The sequence below is a fragment of the Oncorhynchus mykiss genome, chromosome 23 (assembly GCF_057628025.1).
Source record: "Oncorhynchus mykiss isolate SJ-2025 chromosome 23, ASM5762802v1, whole genome shotgun sequence".
NCBI classification, from domain to species: domain Eukaryota; kingdom Metazoa; phylum Chordata; class Actinopteri; order Salmoniformes; family Salmonidae; genus Oncorhynchus; species Oncorhynchus mykiss.
The window spans coordinates 13566861-13584316 of record NC_143044.1 but is presented as its reverse complement, the minus strand read 5'-3'; the positions used below and the strand labels follow the sequence as shown (position 1 = coordinate 13584316).

At 45.3% G+C, this 17456-nt stretch overlaps 1 protein-coding gene across 1 annotated transcript in view; it reads right to left on the bottom strand.

Annotated features, from left to right (window-relative positions):
• Positions 1–10901: 10901 nt before the first annotated feature.
• LOC110502459 (galactosylgalactosylxylosylprotein 3-beta-glucuronosyltransferase 2) overlaps positions 10902–17456 on the bottom strand; it is a 37105-nt gene continuing 30550 nt past the window's right edge. The window contains exons 3-4 of the mRNA XM_021580482.3: positions 16848–16996; positions 10902–11868 (exon numbers count right to left, since the gene is read on the bottom strand). Coding sequence (XP_021436157.3) covers positions 11782–11868; positions 16848–16996 — 236 coding nt within the window. The 3' untranslated portion in view covers positions 10902–11781. The remainder of the gene's footprint in view (positions 11869–16847; positions 16997–17456) is intronic.

Genomic DNA, 17456 nt, shown 5'->3' with positions numbered 1-17456 from the left:
TGGGGCGGTAGATCCTCAGTCTGTCCAAAGGCTCTGCTCAGAGAGGCCCAGCTCCCATCACCAGCAGGAATGAATTTAAAATAGGAAATGAATGTTCATGCAAAAATGTTAGTGTATCACATAAATTCGTCTTCCGAATCAAAATTAAACTCACTGATTCATGTCTAACCAAAAGGTCTCGTTCCTGTGTCTCATCGGAGCCCATGCATCTAGATGCATATCGAGTCGTTCATGAAAGGAGAGATGCACATCCCTACATAATCCACATCACATACATATATATCCTCCTCATGACTTGTCTTTGGAATTCTGATTAATGGTTCCAAAAAATAATGTATCCACAAATTCAATTCCATTTGCACTTCGGGAAGTGAAATCACTGAGGATTCATTTAATTAAAATGCATATCCAACAGAACGGAATGGTAAAATGGTATGATAGTCATTATTTCTCTTAGTTGACTGTTTTGAGGTGGCATTGTCGAGAGAGATGACTGCGCTTTTTCGTTGCACATTGAGGTTCTGAACCCCATCTCTGAAAACATCCTCCTACATCTTGAGGAGGGAAGGGGTGTAGGCAGCACACATCATGGATAACCAGGAGTCACACACACACAGAGATAGGATTTTACACACAATCAATACTTCCTACAGGTCAATGTTTAATCTCTCTCAGATGCACCTGCAGGCAGAGCTGCAACCAGTTCGGCTGCTGCACCCATCAGCGATGAGGACATCTTTTGGTCCAATGGTGTCCAACCCTTTGCCGTCCTCCGACAACACTCAGGTACCACCTCTCCCTCCAGAGCATGTGTCAAACTCTTCCCGTGGAAGGCCGAGCGTCTGCAGGATTTCATTCCTCCCTTGTACTTCATTGATGAGTTGAGGTCACTGATCGGTAAGGAACTCTCCTCAACTAGTTGTTTAGGTCTTAATTGGACACAAATTGAAAGGAGAAAGCAAAAACCAGAAGGCACTGGGCCCACCATGGAATGAGTTTGAGACCCCTACTCCACAATCCCATGTCTCACAATCTTCTTTCTCACCTCTCTCCCCATCAACCTCCCAGTGTTGTCTGCCTATGCCATCTCCACTATGGACACGGTTGCTGTGTTCGGTGAAGACTGCAGCACTGGGCATTGTTTTCCTCTGCAGTAAGAACACACACAAACACACCTATGTATTCATTCATACACACACACACTGACCCTAGTTCAAACACCCCTCTCTCACACACACACACACACACAGTGTGCAGTCTCCCAGTCCATGTCCTCAGAGAGCTGGAGCGAGGTTGGAGTGCATCGTTAACATTTCACAGTGTAAACAAAGGCAGTGTGTTCCAGCTCACCAGCTCCCCAGCCATAGCTAACACTGTCGGTTACAGGCCTGTCAGAAGAAAGGACACACCTCAATAATGTCTGTACATTACCACGGGGGAGGAGAGGGAAGAGGATGAGAGGGGAACGGAGAGGGATGGAGAAGAGGGAGATTGGGACGGAGTGCAGGAACAGAGAGAGAGAGTATAGTCTCAACGTCGTACAGAGACTGGAAGAGACGAGCTGGCATTCTCAGCTGTCTCACCAGTCCGAGAACAGATGTGGAAAAAAGCGAGAGGGGGAAAACAGTTGTTTAAATTAAACATTTGTCAATGAGGTGTGTTTGAGAGGTGCCACAGTTATTTCCCCACCCTTACCTTCGTCCCCATCCCACTCCCCTATTCCCTTGGCCCCTCCCCTGCTGACACACAGAACATGGATATCCCCTCTTTCGTTGCACGGCTCGCAGCACACGCCGGCTACATGCCACCTGGGAGCCCTGGCAACCCGCTACACTTACCTCCAACTACCACTGCTAGCCTGGTACCAACCCCCTGCTTTCTCTCTCTCAGCCTCTCCCTTCATACTTAAAACCCCTCTCCTCCCTCCATCCCTCACTCATCCCCACTACCCTCCATCCTCTCCACCATCTGCCCTCCCTCCCTCCCTCCCTCCCTCCCTCCCTCCCTCCCTCCCTCCCTCCCTCCCTCCCTCCCTCCCTCCCTCCCTCCCTCCCTCCCTCCCTCCCTCCCTCCCTCCCTCCCTCCCTCCCTCCCTCCCTCCCTCCCTCATCCCCACTACCCTCCATTCTCTCTACCATCTGCTCTCCACCCCTCCCTCCCTCCCTCCTCCTTCAGGGCTCCCTGCTTCCCCCCTCCCCTTCATTTCCCATCCCTGTCTCCCCCTCCCTGCCTTCATACCGTGCATCTAGGACACACTCAATACATTTGCACTGCTTGCATGTGGGATGAATTCGGACACACAAAGAAAGAATACACATGAATACACACATCACTTTCCTACTGGCTGCCCATTATTATTTTGTGCTACTGTTTTGAGCACACACACACACACACACACACACACAAACTCACACACACTCACACACACTCACACACACACATAAGACACCACTGAGCAGCTTTCCCTCAACTATACAACAGGATTTCGGGTATGCTCTGCTATCTCTGAATATGTCAATTATAAAAATACGATTAGAGCTCTTCATGATCTGGGATTTGTGTTATCCCCGGCTTTTCAACCAAGCATGCCTTTTTTCTCTCTGAATATTCTGGAAAAAAAGAGGCTGAGAGATGGAGTGGGAAGAGAAATATTGATGGAGATGGAGAGAAATAGAGAGGGGGTTCTCCCACTTCGGGTATTAGTCTTTCAATCTGTTCTCTCTTTTTTCATTAGTCATTAGGCTTGTCTGTGCTACACACACACACACACACACACACACACACACACACACACACACACACACACACACACACACACACACACACACACACACACACACACACACACACACACACACACACACAAGCCTGATAGTTCTGCTGCTGCAGGGGCATGAAGCAGGGTTTCGTTAGGAAGATGTGGCACCAGACATTGGACCGGCATCATTTTTATTTACCAGATTCATATGCATTGGGGAGTTGCCTAATTAGGGTGCTGATTGGCCCAGTAGTGTCAGGTGGTCTTAGACAGCGAGCTTGTGACGTCTTGTTGACTTTAGTAATGTGACATGCGCACTTGCCCACTCGCACAAGCCATACCATGTTACACATGGCAGAACAATGGGCTCATGCATGGACTGCTAGATCAGATGTGTTCATCCACAATGCATCATTGTTTTCTGAGTGATGTTGGACTTGACACAAGGGCTCTATTCTCTCTCTCTCTCTCACACACACACACACACACACACACACACACACACACACACACACACACACACACACACACACACACACACACACACACACACACACACACACACAAAACCTTCTGTCTGTCGGACACATTGCTCAGTAGGATTGTTGACTGCAGATGGTGTATCAGAGGGGGATTGTGTGTGCCTACATGCCTGAGTGTGTATGCATTCTGCCAGATTCAGGCTGGCTGGAACACACGCTGCTAGTGTTTGTGGGTCTGAGTGTAGAAGTGTATGAATACTGACACAGTGGGAAATGGCTGTTGGATGGAAATGCCACTTCTAATTCACAGCTTTGTGGGGATTCAACAGAGGGGAATATAATATGGATACTGGAACACCGTGTGCTAGAGTGGGAGCCCAGCTATGCACAGATCTGTGTGTGTGTTGTTGTGTACCTGACTGTGCCCACTAGAAGGACAGTCCCTGCTTTTTCTTCCTCTTTTACCTATTTATTCCCTCCACATTGACCAGACACCCCCCACCCTTCCTACTCCCACTTCGCTAATGATCCAGAAGGTAGTCAGGCAGACACACAGATCCAACATTAGTAAAAACGCTCCTCATTGGGCCACATGCAAATGCCTGGGTATTTATAGAAAATGGATACATATTTCAACACTCCAGAGCCGCCTGCTAGTCACCTCAATCGGTCTCTGCCTTAATACAGTGCAAATGCACCTTACTTGTGTGTGTGTGTGTGTGTGTGTGTGTGTGTGTGTGTGCACAGACAGTAGAGGGTCATGCTCATGGATGTTTAAGTCCCTGCTCCAATTACACATCATGTGCTTAATCACCTGCTTGTGTCTGCATCAGCTGTCTGTCTCAGTCTGTGTGTTTGTACAAGGGCATGTGTACAGGTGTGTGAGTACGAGTCACTGCTCGTCTACTTCGCTCTGTTCATTCCCTCCGTGTTCCCCAGTCAAAGGGGCTGCAGAGAGATGGGAGACCAGCACTGCCTGCTAAGCAGCCAAATGCCACAACACACAAAGCCCTTCCTGTGGCGCGTATGTGTGTGTGTGTGTGTGTGTGTGTGTGTGTGTGTGTGAAGCTCGGCAATCACACACAACTTCCATCCTGTCTCACCTTATCTTATTCATCAGCTCACTCCGTTTTTCTGCTTTCTCTCTCCTCTCTTTCCCTCCTATCATTTCACCTGTCCTCTCCCCTTTGCCTCTCTTCCTCTCGGCAGCCTCTACCTTAGCCCTCCCTGCCTACATACATGCTCCTTTTCATATTTGCCCTCCCCATCCATTAGACTTAATGGGTGTTGGAATTGCAAAGGTATGTTTCTGTTTAAAAGTTTTTGTTTTTTTATAAAGGGTGTGTGTCTTCTCATGCTCATCCTCTCTTCATCTCTCTCTCTTGCGCCAGTCTAATTAATATCATCCATCTCACTTAAGGTGACAACACCTCTTCTTGGCACACATACACAATATATGTCTCCAATTGTCTCAGGGCTTAAAAATAATTATTTAACCTGTCTCCTCCCCTTCATCTACACTGACTGAAGTGGATTTAACAAGTGACATCAATTAAGGGATCAAAACTTTCACCTGGATTCACCTGCTCAGTCTGTCATGGAAAGAGCAGGTGTTCATAATACTTTGTACACTCAGTGTTTATCAATTTTTTTGGTCGAGATTGCTCAAGAATTTGGTTGGGAATATTGTCTCAGAATTTCAAGCTAATTTAAGTCAGGACTGAGACTGGCCCATTCGGGAACACTTAGCACCTCTTGGAAAGCTATTGTGGCGTGTCTTTGAAATGAACATTGTGTAATTGTCACACTGTATTTATTTTGACCCGGGGTTAGGTTGAAGCGGGTTTTCCTCTCTTACCTGGCCTTTGCTCCTTTCACGTTTTATTTTGGTCTGGACAAACTCCCCCATCCCTGCCATTGACGAGCATAACATGATGCTGCCACCACAATACTTGAAAGTACAGAGGGTTTCATTCTGTTTCGTGTTCTATTGGATTTGACCCAAACCTTTTTTAAATGTAGGCCAAAAAATGCATTTCTTTGTCGTGTTCTCAAATTCACACTCGGAGCATTCAGAGCACACACTGGACGCTCTAGCCAAGGAGTAGGGTTGATCCAAACGTTCTGACCTCAACGGCAGTCAAGCACCCAAGCTAACTGGCTAAAGTTAGCAAGCTTGCTAGCTACTTCCAGATAAAAATGAGAGAACACCTCACCTTGACCATTTTACTTGACCGAGCATAGCTGGTTAGGCTGTTTTCATGTTATCCAGAGCATTGGTGACTGCAACTGTGCTGCTGAGCTGCTGAGAGTCCTCTGAATTTACGAACGTGCCCTCACTTAACGTCCTTGTTGCAAACAGAATGGATGGTTTAGAGTGGCCATTTTAGCACAGGCTTCATTCTTTTCACTTTGTCATACAAGCCAGTGACGTGGAATGAATGCAATGTTGTTGATCCTCTGTATTTTCAAGTATTGTTGTGGCAGAATCATGTTATGGGTATGTTTGCAACCGGCAGGGACCAGGGTGTTTGTCGGAATCAAAAGAAATGTGAAAGGAACAAAGCCCAGGTAAAATGACAGAGGAAATCCACTGTTGTCTTCTGAAAACCTAACCCTGGGGTAGAGTGGTATTTTTCAGTGGAACAATTACACACATTTTTATGCCAAAGACAGACACACCAGAATGGCTTTCCAAGAGGCGTTGTGTCCTGCAGGAGATTAATGAGAGATGATAAATCACTGTGCTCCCACTGACAACACACACATATACACACACACACCAAACACCGACACACACACACACACACACACACAGACACTCTGCCTTTGTCAAGTACGTGATATGATTGGTTGTGTGTGTACTGTAATGGGTTCAGGGCAAGCTGTTGGGCTTTAACCTTTGATGGGTTAAAGCCCAAAGTGCTCTGGGGTCATTAGGCTTGTCTGTGCTACACACACACACACACACACACACACGTCTCACACAAGCCTGATAGTTCTGCTGCTGCAGGGGCATGAAGCAGGGTTTCGTTAGGAAGATGTGGCACCAGACATTGGACCGGCATCATTTTTATTTACCAGACTCATATGCATTGGGGAGTTGCCTAATTAGGGTGTCCACCCAGAGTGCGCAGAATGACAGACATCACATTTAGAAAATGGTCATTCATATGAACAGGACATGCAAGTGGAGGATGCCACCATGTGCGGTCCTTTTTATTGAATTCTGATGTGCACTTTGAACATGAACTGTCCACATTCACTTTTCCTCAACCAACAAGATGAACAGCTAAATCACTAGCCTACATACATCTACTATAGTAGAAAAGTTTAGGCTACCTGTTCTATTCATCAGCTTGTCAAGAAAGAAATGGCTTATTCCAAACAGACTCTGGGACAGCTGTGGGACGATAAGAGCCCAAATTCATACAACCAGGAGGCCTGGGCCGCATAAAATAAAATGAAAATGATAAAAAGCTATGAGTCTGATGCAAAAGACCAGAATGTTTAGCTTAAAATGTCAACTATTTCTTCACGTTATAAGCGCAGCAATGTGCACAATGCGGTAGGCTACGCGTGAATGTTCATTCCATAATGCAATTAGCGGGAAAACACCATTGTCAAAAGGGCACTGCACATGCCAGCGGTTTCATGTGACATACAGTACCAGTCAAGTTAGGACACACCTCCTCATTCCAGGGTTTTTCTATTTTTTTACTATTTTCTACATTGTAGAATACAAGTGAAGACATCAAATCTATGGAGAACACATATGGAATCATGTAGTACCCCAAAAAAAGTGTTTTAACCAAATCAAAACATATTTTAAAGTTGAGGTTCTTCAAAGTAGCCACCTTTTGCCTTGATGACAGCTTTGCACACTCTTGGCAGTCTCTCAACCAGCTTCATGAGGTAGTCAACTGGAATGCATTTTAATTAACAGGTGTGCCTTGTTAAAAGTTCATTTGTGGAATGTCTTTCGTTCTTAATGCATTTGAGCCAATCAGTTGTGTTGTGACCTGGTAGGGGTGGTATACAGAAGATAGGCCTATTTGGCAAAATACCCATGTCCATATTTTGGCAATAACAGCTCAAATAAGCGAAGAGAAATCACAGTCCACCATTACTTTAAGACGTGAAGGTCAGTCAATTCGGAAGATTTCAAGAACGTTGAAGGTTTCTTCCAGTGCAGTCGCAGAAACCATCCAGCGCTGTGATGAAACTGGCTCTCATGAGCACCGCTACAGGAAAGACAGACCCATAGTTACCTCTGCTGTAGAGGATAAGTTCATTAGTGTTAACTGCACCTCAGATTACATCCCAAATAAATGCTTCACAGAGTTCAAGTAACAGACACATCTCAACATAAACTGTTCACAGGAGACTGCATGAATTTGGCCTTCCTGGTTGAATTGCTGCAAAGAAACCACTACCAAACGACACCAAAAAATAAGAAGAGACTTGCTTGGGCAGAGAAACACGAACAATGGACATTAGACTGGTGGAAATCTGTCCTTTGGTCTGATGAGTCGAAATGTTTTCTTTTTGTTCCAAACGCCGTGATTTTGTGACACGCAGAGTTGGTGAATGGATGATCTCGGCATTTGTGGTTCCCACTGTTGAGGAGATGGTGTGGGGATGCTTTGCTGGTGGCACTGTCTGTGATTTATTTAGAATTCAAGGCACACTTAACCAGCATGGCTACCACAGCATTCTGCAGCGATATGCCATCCCATCTGGTTTGCGCTTAGGGGACTATCCTTAATATCATTAACTAGCCTACCTGGTTAAATAAAGGTGAAATAAATAAAATTAAATAAATGTTTTTCAACAGGACAATGACCCAAAGCACACCTCCAGGCTATTTGACCTTGGAGATTGATGGAGTGCTGCATCAGATGACCTGGCCTCCACAATCACCCGACCTCACCCCAATTGAGATGGTTTGGGATGAGTTGGACCGTGGAGTGAAGGAAAAGCAGCCAACAGGTGCTCAGCATATGTGGGAACTCCTTCAAGACTGTTGGAAAAGCATTCCAAGTGAAGCTGGATGCGAGAATGCCAAAAGTGTGCAAAGCTGTCATCAAGGCAAAGGGTGGCTACCTTGAAAAATCTACAATATATGTTGATTTGTTTTACACTTTCTTGGTTTCTACATGATTACATATTTGTTAATTCATAGTTTTGATGTCTTCATTATTATGAAGTCAAAATAAAGAAAAACCCTTGAATGACTAGATGTGTCCAAACTTTTGACTGGTACTGTAGATGAAAATATCTGTTAGAAAGATCTAATAGGCTACTTTGAAGCAAGGTAATATATGACTCCTAATATTTATTAAAACGTTCCAGTTTCAAACAATTAGTAAGTATATGTTTACAAAAAGGCATACTGTCTCCAGCACGTTGCAAAGGGGTGTGTGATCCGCTGATGATGCCTGCCTTCTGTTCGCGTTTGATGCCACGTTCAAAACAACTGGGAATTGGGAGAGAAAAAAAAATCTCAGACAGGGAAAAATCACTTTGAACAGTCATCCAGCTCAGAATTCCAACTCGGGCTTCTTTCTAGAGCTCCGACTTTCTGAGCTAAAGATCACTGACATCATCGTTTCCAGTTGTCTGCAGCAGGGGCAGCTTTTGCGTGAGCCTGATAGGTGTTCCACTCAAAGGCTCTGTATCTGTATGCTGTGTGCATGTGATAAATAAGATACACAACAACTATACAGTACACATGCGCCAATGTAGTTCCACCAAATTATGCTAATCAACCTAATAGACCGATAAGCATGACCAGTCAAATGTGTTTCCGTCGACTGGTATTTCCATCAATGAATAGGCTAGAAAGCATTATTTCACAATGGCATTTTTTTTTTACATCGGCTTTTCCCACCAAAAGAAAATAGCGGACAAAAGCGGCTAATGGAAACCCCGGGCATGAAGGTGCATTTATAATGGTTTGTAAGTGGACAGGAGGCAAGAGAGGAGAGGGGGGAGGAGAGCAGAGGAGAGATAGGGAAGGGAGAATGAATGGGAGTGAAATAAAGGAAATGAACCGAGAAGGAGAAAAGAGAGAAGGAGGGTCTACTCTCTGGTCCTTATATATGCAGTAAGGGAATCATGTCTGCTGTGTTAAGCAGGTTGTTGCTGTCATTCTAGAGTTCTTTAACTGGGTTTGTGCAACCCTCTAACCTTTCTGTTTTCTCTGCCCCCCCCCCTCTCTCTCACACACTCACACACCTCCTACCATCTCTCTCTCAGATGACCCAGCAGATGTCGGGCATCGCCATGAGTGGTAGTGTGTCAGCGCCACCCAGCTTTGTCCAACCAGGTGCTCCTGTAGGGGGTTGGGTGGGACCCCCCTCGGGCCAGACCCTCAGCGCCCAGCTGTGGAAGTGAGGGAGGGGACAGGGGTAAAATGTGAATGGGAGGCAGAGCCCCCATGTCCCAACCAAATCCCCTCTTTTGCCCTCTTCCAACAACCCCAAAACAGGAAACAACACACAGATGGTAATCTATGGACTGCTCCACTGTCCTCCCTCCTTCCCTTTTATCATTCCTTTAGAGACCCCCCTCCCCCACCTCTCTCTACCTCTCTCTGTGTGTTGAAGAGAGTCAAAGGGAAACAGGGCGGAGTCTCGTGTGAGGCTGCTGGTCTATCTCTGCACGTGACTTTTAATTGCATCTTCTTTTGACCTTTTTTTCATTTGGTAAAAAAACAAAAACACATTGGCGAAAGAGAATCAAACGTCTCATAATATTAAGTATCATTACCAAAACCAATAGAGAGTAAAGAGATATTGAAATGGAGGATATGGCTATCATGTTGGTGACCCAATCAATCTCATCTGTGTATATTGTACTGTACCCTCCCCCTTCCTCCCCTCTGGGCAATCAGAGCCCCTGTAGCAAAGCATTGTATGATCCAGTACTGTATTGCTGTATGTGTGTCTGAGATAGAGGCCTCCCACCTATCCCTCCCCGTCATGTTGTGTTCTACTGTCCCCTATCTTACTGTGGTGTTTGGTTGTGTGCAGTACAAGAAGACGCAATGTTATGCATGATTCACACAATAGAGCGTGTTACGTGTTCACATTAGTTGCTAGAACCGTGCTGGACCGTGCCGGACATGACAATGTGAAAAGACAATATCTCAGCCAGCGCAGTATGGTTCGGCTCGGCCATATAGTGTGAATCAGACATTAGATTGAGGCAAACAAACCTGGAACACAGTCAGTGGGGCAAGGAGCTAACGAGGGATGGGTGGGGAAGGAGACCAGAATGGTATGAAGAAAGATATGATAACATTGACAACAAAAAGCTCCAGATAATTCGGGAAGTGTGTTGACATTGGGAGCCTAATGGAGCTGTCAGAGATTGAAACAGTCGTCTCAACATCATGTGTACTTCCTGGTCTCTATTATGTCATAATCTCTGTCTAATCCTGCTTTATGTCATTCAATAGATTATATAGAGGGGAAATAGGAAATCCAAGTGAAGAAATACTATAGGACATGGGGGAATATGGGACAAACCTACAACAGAACAAACACACCCAATCCCAGACATACACACACAGAGATATTGTGTAGTGTGGTTCTAAGGTGGAGATTCTATCCCTCTGCCAAACAATAACGAAAGAGAACACACAAACACACACAGCGCGTACTCCAGGTTTATTTATAATGGTGTTTACATTTTCTGGTGCCTAGTACAGAGAAAACTAGTTTCCGTGGTTTAAACAGTGAATAGCCATGAACTGTGTGACCATTTTTGTCCAATGACTCTTTTATTGTAAAGTTGTAGTTTATCTTTTGGTTATTTTCTTTTCTTTTTTCCTTCTTTTACAAGAGGGTTCATTTGGAATAGAAGTTGTACTCCTGGAGTTTGTTCTTGGTAGTCCAGTGTGTCAGACCCACAGACACTTGAGGCCAAGAAGACCAACATTAACGTCGGCAGTACACAACTGGTGGCTGTCCTGTCACCTTTGACCATAGAACATCAGATCACATTTTCTGGTCATTTCCCAATTATTCAACATGTTGAATGTCCACCGTTCATCGGCACCCAGCAAGTGATCTACTTCGCACTTCCTTTTACAGATAAACACACATACTGAACACAAATCTTGTTCCGTTTCATACAAACTGAACTTACATACTCAATGATCAGGCACAGATCGACAGACAGACACACACACACACACACAAACACAGACAGACAGGTTTAGCCCACATACTTCAGAGGAAGTCCCCTCATAAGGGACTGGTCCACATATTACAAGAGCAGAGTCCACTGGGAACGCACAGGTCACCCCAGTGCATTTTGGTCCACTTTGAGTTACAAATTAATCGGGGACCTCATTGAGTCAATCACAACATTCAGGCAGCAGTTCCCATCCATGCAATTGGTCTAAAGTGTCCATCGTAGTGTAGTCAAGGTTATGGTCAAGCAAGGTGCTATCGGTAGTGTAGTTCCATAAATTCCTGGCAGTCTGTCCGACCAATGGGCTTGTTTATTCCTCTCTGGTTATCCCGCCCCTTAGACCTCGATGACCATACTGTCCTGTCGATGTTTGGGCTCGTTGCCCAGATTCACCTTCTCTGTACGAGTGTGCCACACCAACACCTGAGACAGAGGGGGAGAGAGGGTTAGAGTGCACACCAGTGAACTGATACAATTGGGTTTGCAAAAGCAAGGGTTCCACTATTTTTTTTATTTTTATTTCAACTTTATTTAACCAGGTAGGCAAGTTGAGAACAAGTTCTCATTTATAATTGCGACCTGGCCAAGATAAAGCAAAGCAGTTCGACACATACGACACAGAGTTACACATGGAGTAAAACAAACATACAGTCAATAATACAGTAGAAACAAGTCTATATACGATGTGAGCAAATGAGGTGAGATAAGGGAGGTAAAGGCAAAAAAAAGGCCATGGTGGCAAAGTAAATACAATTAGGCAAGTAAAACACTGGAATGGTAGATTTGCAGTGGAAGAATGTGCAAAGTAGAAATAAAAATAATGGGGTGCAAAGGAGCAAAATAAATAAATAAAATAAATACAGTAGGGAAAGAGGTAATTGTTTGGGCTAAATTATAGGTGGGCTATGTACAGGTGCAGTAATCTGTGAGCTGCTCTGACAGCTGGTGCTTAAAGCTAGTGAGGGAGATAAGTGTTTCCAGTTTCAGAGATTTTTGTAATTCGTTCCAGTCATTGGCAGCAGAGAACTGGAAGGAGAGGCGGCCAAAGAAAGACTTGGTTTTGGAGTGACCAGAGAGATATACCTGCTGGAGCGCGTGCTACAGGTGGGTGATGCTATGGTGACCAGCGAGCTGAGATAAGGGGGGACTTTACCTAGCAGCGTCTTGTAGATGACATGGAGCCAGTGGGTTTGGCGACGAGTATGAAGCGAGGGTCAGCCAATGAGAGCGTACAGGTCACAATGGTGGGTTGTATATGGGACTTTGGTGACAAAACGGATGGCACTGTGATAGACTGCATCCAATTTGTTGAGTAGGGTATTGGAGGCTATTTTGTAAATGACATCGCCGAAGACGAGGATTGGTAGGATGGTCAGTTTTGGCAGCACGAGTGAAGGATGCTTTGTTTTGCGAAATAGGAAGCCAATTCTAAATTTAACTTTGGATTGGAGATGTTTGATGTGAGTCTGGAAGGAGAGTTTACAGTCTAACCAGACACCTAGGTATTTGTAGTTGTCCACGTATTCTAAGTCAGAGCCGTCCAGAGTAGTGATGTTGGACAGGCGGGCAGGTGCAGGCAGCGATCGGTTGAAGAGCATGCATTTAGTTTTACTTGTATTTAAGAGCAATTGGAGGCCACGGAAGGAGAGTTGTATGGCATTGAAGCTTGCCTGGAGGGTTGTTAACACAGTGTCCAAAGAAGGGCCAGAAGGATACAGAATGGTGTCGTCTGCGTAGAGGTGGATCAGAGACACACCAGCAGCAAGAGCGAAATCATTGATGTATACAGAGAAGAGAGTCAGTCCAAGAATTGAACCCTGTGGCACCCCCATAGAGACTTCCAGAGGTCCGGAAAGCAGACCTTCCGATTTGACACACTGAACTCTATCAGAGTAGTTGGTGAACCAGGTGAGACAATAATTTAAGAAACCAAGGCTGTCGAGTCTGCCGATGAGGATGTGGTGATTGACAGAGTTGAAAGCTTTGGCCAGATCAATGAATATGGCTGCACAGTAATGTTTCTTATCGATGGTGGTTAAGATATCGTTTAGGACCTTGAGCGTGGCTGAGGTGCACCCATGACCAGCTCTGAAACCAGATTCCAGATTGCATAGCAGAGAAGGTATGGTGAGATTCGAAATGGTCAGTAATCTGTTTGTTGACTTGGCTTTCGAAGACCTTAGAAAGGCAGGGTAGAATAGATATAGGTCTGTAGCAGTTTGGGTCAAGAGTGTCCCCCCCTTTGAAGAGGGGGATGACCGCAGCTGCTTTCCAATCTTTGGGAATCTCAGACGACACGAAAGAGAGGTTGAATAGGCTAGTAATAGGGGTGGCAACAATTTCGGCAGATAATTTTAGAAAGAAAGGGTCCAGATTGTCTAGACCGGCTGTTTGTAGGGGTCCAGATTTTGCAGCTCTTTCAGAACATCAGCTGACTGGATTTAGGATAAGGAGAAATGGGGAAGGCTTGGGCGAGTTGCTGTGGGGGGTGCAGTGCTGTTGACCGGGGTAGGGGTAGCCAGGTGGAAAGCATGTGTGGTGACAGTGTTTCCTATCGTCAGTGCAGTGGGCAGCTGGGAGGAGGTGTTCTTATTCTCCATGGACTTTACAGTGTCCCAGAACTTTTTTGAGTTAGTGTTGCAGGAAGCAAATTTATGCTTGAAAAAGCTAGCCTTGGCTTTTCTAACTGCCTGTGTATAATGGTTTCTAGCTTCCCTGAAAAGCTGCATATCACAGGGGCATGGGATGGAGGTCTGTTTTTAGCCACCTCGTGCATTTCCGTAGGTAGCATTAGTGGGGTTCCGTGTGGTAGAGGGGATCAATCCAATTCGCAAAAAAAAATAGATAGATATAGTTATAGAGGCCCAAGAAAGAAAAGAAAAAGAAAAAAGAAATTGTCCGATAGGTCTATTCAGATAGCAGCCGATAAGACAGCTAACGATTAGCGGACCCCAGATGGGCGTTCAGGTAACATCGCGACGGAGGAGCCAGCCGGATAACTCCCTCGGGCAGATAACGTCGGTAGTCCAGTTGTGAAGGCCCGGTGGGGCTCCGCGTTGGCAGTAAAACGGGTCCGGATAGGTGATTGTAGCCCAAGAGTGACTGATGGAACTCTTCAGCTGGCTAGCTCCGGAATAATTGATGTTTGCTCCGGAATCGATGTAAGCCGATAGTCACACGGATAGCAGTGTGACTAGCTGCGAGATCCAGGTATAAATGTCCAGAGCTTGCGGGTGAAATCCGGGGACATGGAGAGAAAAATAGGTCCGGTATGTTCCGGTCCGAGCCGCGCCGTACAAAACTGGCGATAGATTTTCGAGCTAAAGGTCAGCTGATGACAACAAACCGTGGTTAGCTGAATACTAACGATTAGCCAGTAAAGAAGATAACTAGCTTCTGGCTAGCTTCTTATTAGCTTCTGGTTAGCTTCAGGCTAGCTTCTGGCTAGCTTCTGGTTAGCTTCTATGGAGGATTACAGATGAGGTAAATAATACTTTCTTTTTTTAAATATAAATTGGTGATGCGGGTTGCAGGAGAGTGTTTTGAAGATGAGTTTATGGAAAATAAAATATATATATAAAAAGGTATGCGAAGAAAGTTGTAAATATATATATATATATACGGGACACGACAAGACGAGAACAAAAGACGTCTGACTGCTATGCCATCTTGGTGACCCAAGCAGAGCCAACCCTGTGAAAAGGAATGGTGACTGTTCAAATGTTCAAGAAAAGGCTCTGTGACAGAGAAAGTGAGGGAGTGTGTCAGACTGAACAGACTGATAGTTCTACCTTGTACTTTAGTACATGTGAAAGTGTCTCACTTCTATTTCCAACCCAGTCGATGGTGGTCATTTGTGTGTTCACAGTGATTGATTGTTTGGTGTGTGGTGCTATCCGTTCCCGTCTCCACATGTCATTTCCTGCACGCGGCTGCTAATTGTCCCGCTTTGCATATCTAACAAGACCAATGCTTCAGCCAGCGAAGCGGTGCAGAGGGTGGGGAGCAGCATGTGTGTGTCAACATTTCTACGCAGTTTGTGTGCATTCCATTGTTCTCCCGAACCCCACCCAATATTCTAGTCCTGATCAAAATCTAGTTAGAACCCATGTGTAATATGATGTTCTGGGAGAGGTAGGGGAGAATGGGGGGGGGGGGGGGGTTGCCTGCGTGCAGTCCAGTCTGTTCACACCCAAAGAGTGGACAGAGCGCCCTGTGCCAGTGTGTCTAGTGATAAGTCTCCTCCTTCGGGATTTAGCCGTGAAGAGCACCCTTCTCCAGCATTCCTATGGCCATCGAAGGTGAGCATTTGGCCAACACCGAAATGCAGTCAGATCAAGACCCTGGTGAGGACGACGAGCACACAGATGAGCTTCCATGACAGTTTGTGCAGAAATTCCATTGTGCAAACCGACAGTTTCAACAGCTGTCGCGGTGGCTGGTCTCAGACGATCCCGCATGTGAAGAAGCCGGATGTGGAGGTCCTGTGCTGGAGTGGTTACATCTGGTTTGCGCTTGTGAGGCCGGTTGGACGTACTGCCAAATTCTCTAAAACGACGTTGGAGAGGCGGCTTATGGTAGAGAAATTAACATACAATTATCTGGTAACAGCTCTGGTAGAAATTCCTGTAGTCAGCATGCCAATTGCGCGCTCCTTCAAAACTTGAGGCATTGTGTTGTGTGAAAAAAATGCACATTTTAAAGTGGCCTTTTATTGTCCCCAGCACAAGCTGCACCAGTGTAATGATCATGCTGTTTAATCAGCTTCTTGATATGCCAAACCTGTCAGGTGGATGGATTATCTTGAAAAAGTACAAATGCTCAATAACAGGGATTTAAACACATTTGTGACCAACATTTGAAAGAAATTAGTTTTTTGTGCGTAAGGAACACTTCTGGGATCTTTTATTTCAGCTCGTGAAACCAACACTTTATATGTTGTTTAATATTTTTGTTCAGGATATTTCCTCTCTGATGCTTAAGGTTAGCAAGTGAAGAATGTAAGCTTATCCCAGATCTGTAACTAAGGGCAACCTACTGTACATAGAGCCTGGCTGGTTTGTTATTGGGGATGATTTCACGTCCTGCTGGCAATGTAGCAATTGGTGATAAGTGATGATGTCATATCCTGCTAATGGTGTATATTAATACCAGCCTACTGCGGCCCCATTAACTTAATGGGCTGATAATGATGATGACTACTAGTGTCATGAGCTGCACAGGAGAGGAGGGAGAGGGTTAGCCTAACTGATGAGATGACACAGTCAGACAAGAGGCTATATTAGGAGATAGTGTTTCATCCCAGAAAGTTTAACCAATGGAAACAGTGTTACTGTCAGGGCAACTTTTTTTTACCTAATAAAACTGTTGCCACGGTAACAGTGATAGGCTAGACTACTCACCCTTGTGCAGTTGTTGGCTTTCGGCTCCAGGTCTCCCACCTTCGTGATCTGCTTCAGGAAGTCAGACTCTTGCATGCCGGGCTGGGAACCCCTGCGCTTAAACTGCGCCCTCGGGCTGCCCAGAACCACCTGGAGGTTTACTGCAAAACCTGGAGAAGAGGAAGAGGAGGGTTTAAGGCCTTCTATGATCATGGTCTGAGGATTATACAAAAATTCAGTCTCAACCATTACATGTCATTCTCACGTTGGATGTGCTATACTGTTAGGAGAGAGCAATTGAGAGGGGCAACGGGATCAATTCATTTCTTGCATCACTCCTTGACGTAATTATATACAGATCATTGATAACCTTAAACTATTGGAACTGAGTCCCTATCCCACTATGGTGAACTGCATACTAGAGATCAGGTAAGACTGAGATCACAACACATTTGAGTGTGCGTGCACGTGTGTTTGTTGTTCATGACTATGCATTGAGAATGCGAAGCTTTGACACTGGAAGAGCCCGCTACAGTAGCTCATATTACCCTCCTTATCTCAGTTACAGTACACACGGAGTGTGGAAACCATTACGAACACCTTCCTAATATTGAGTTGCACAGCCTCAAT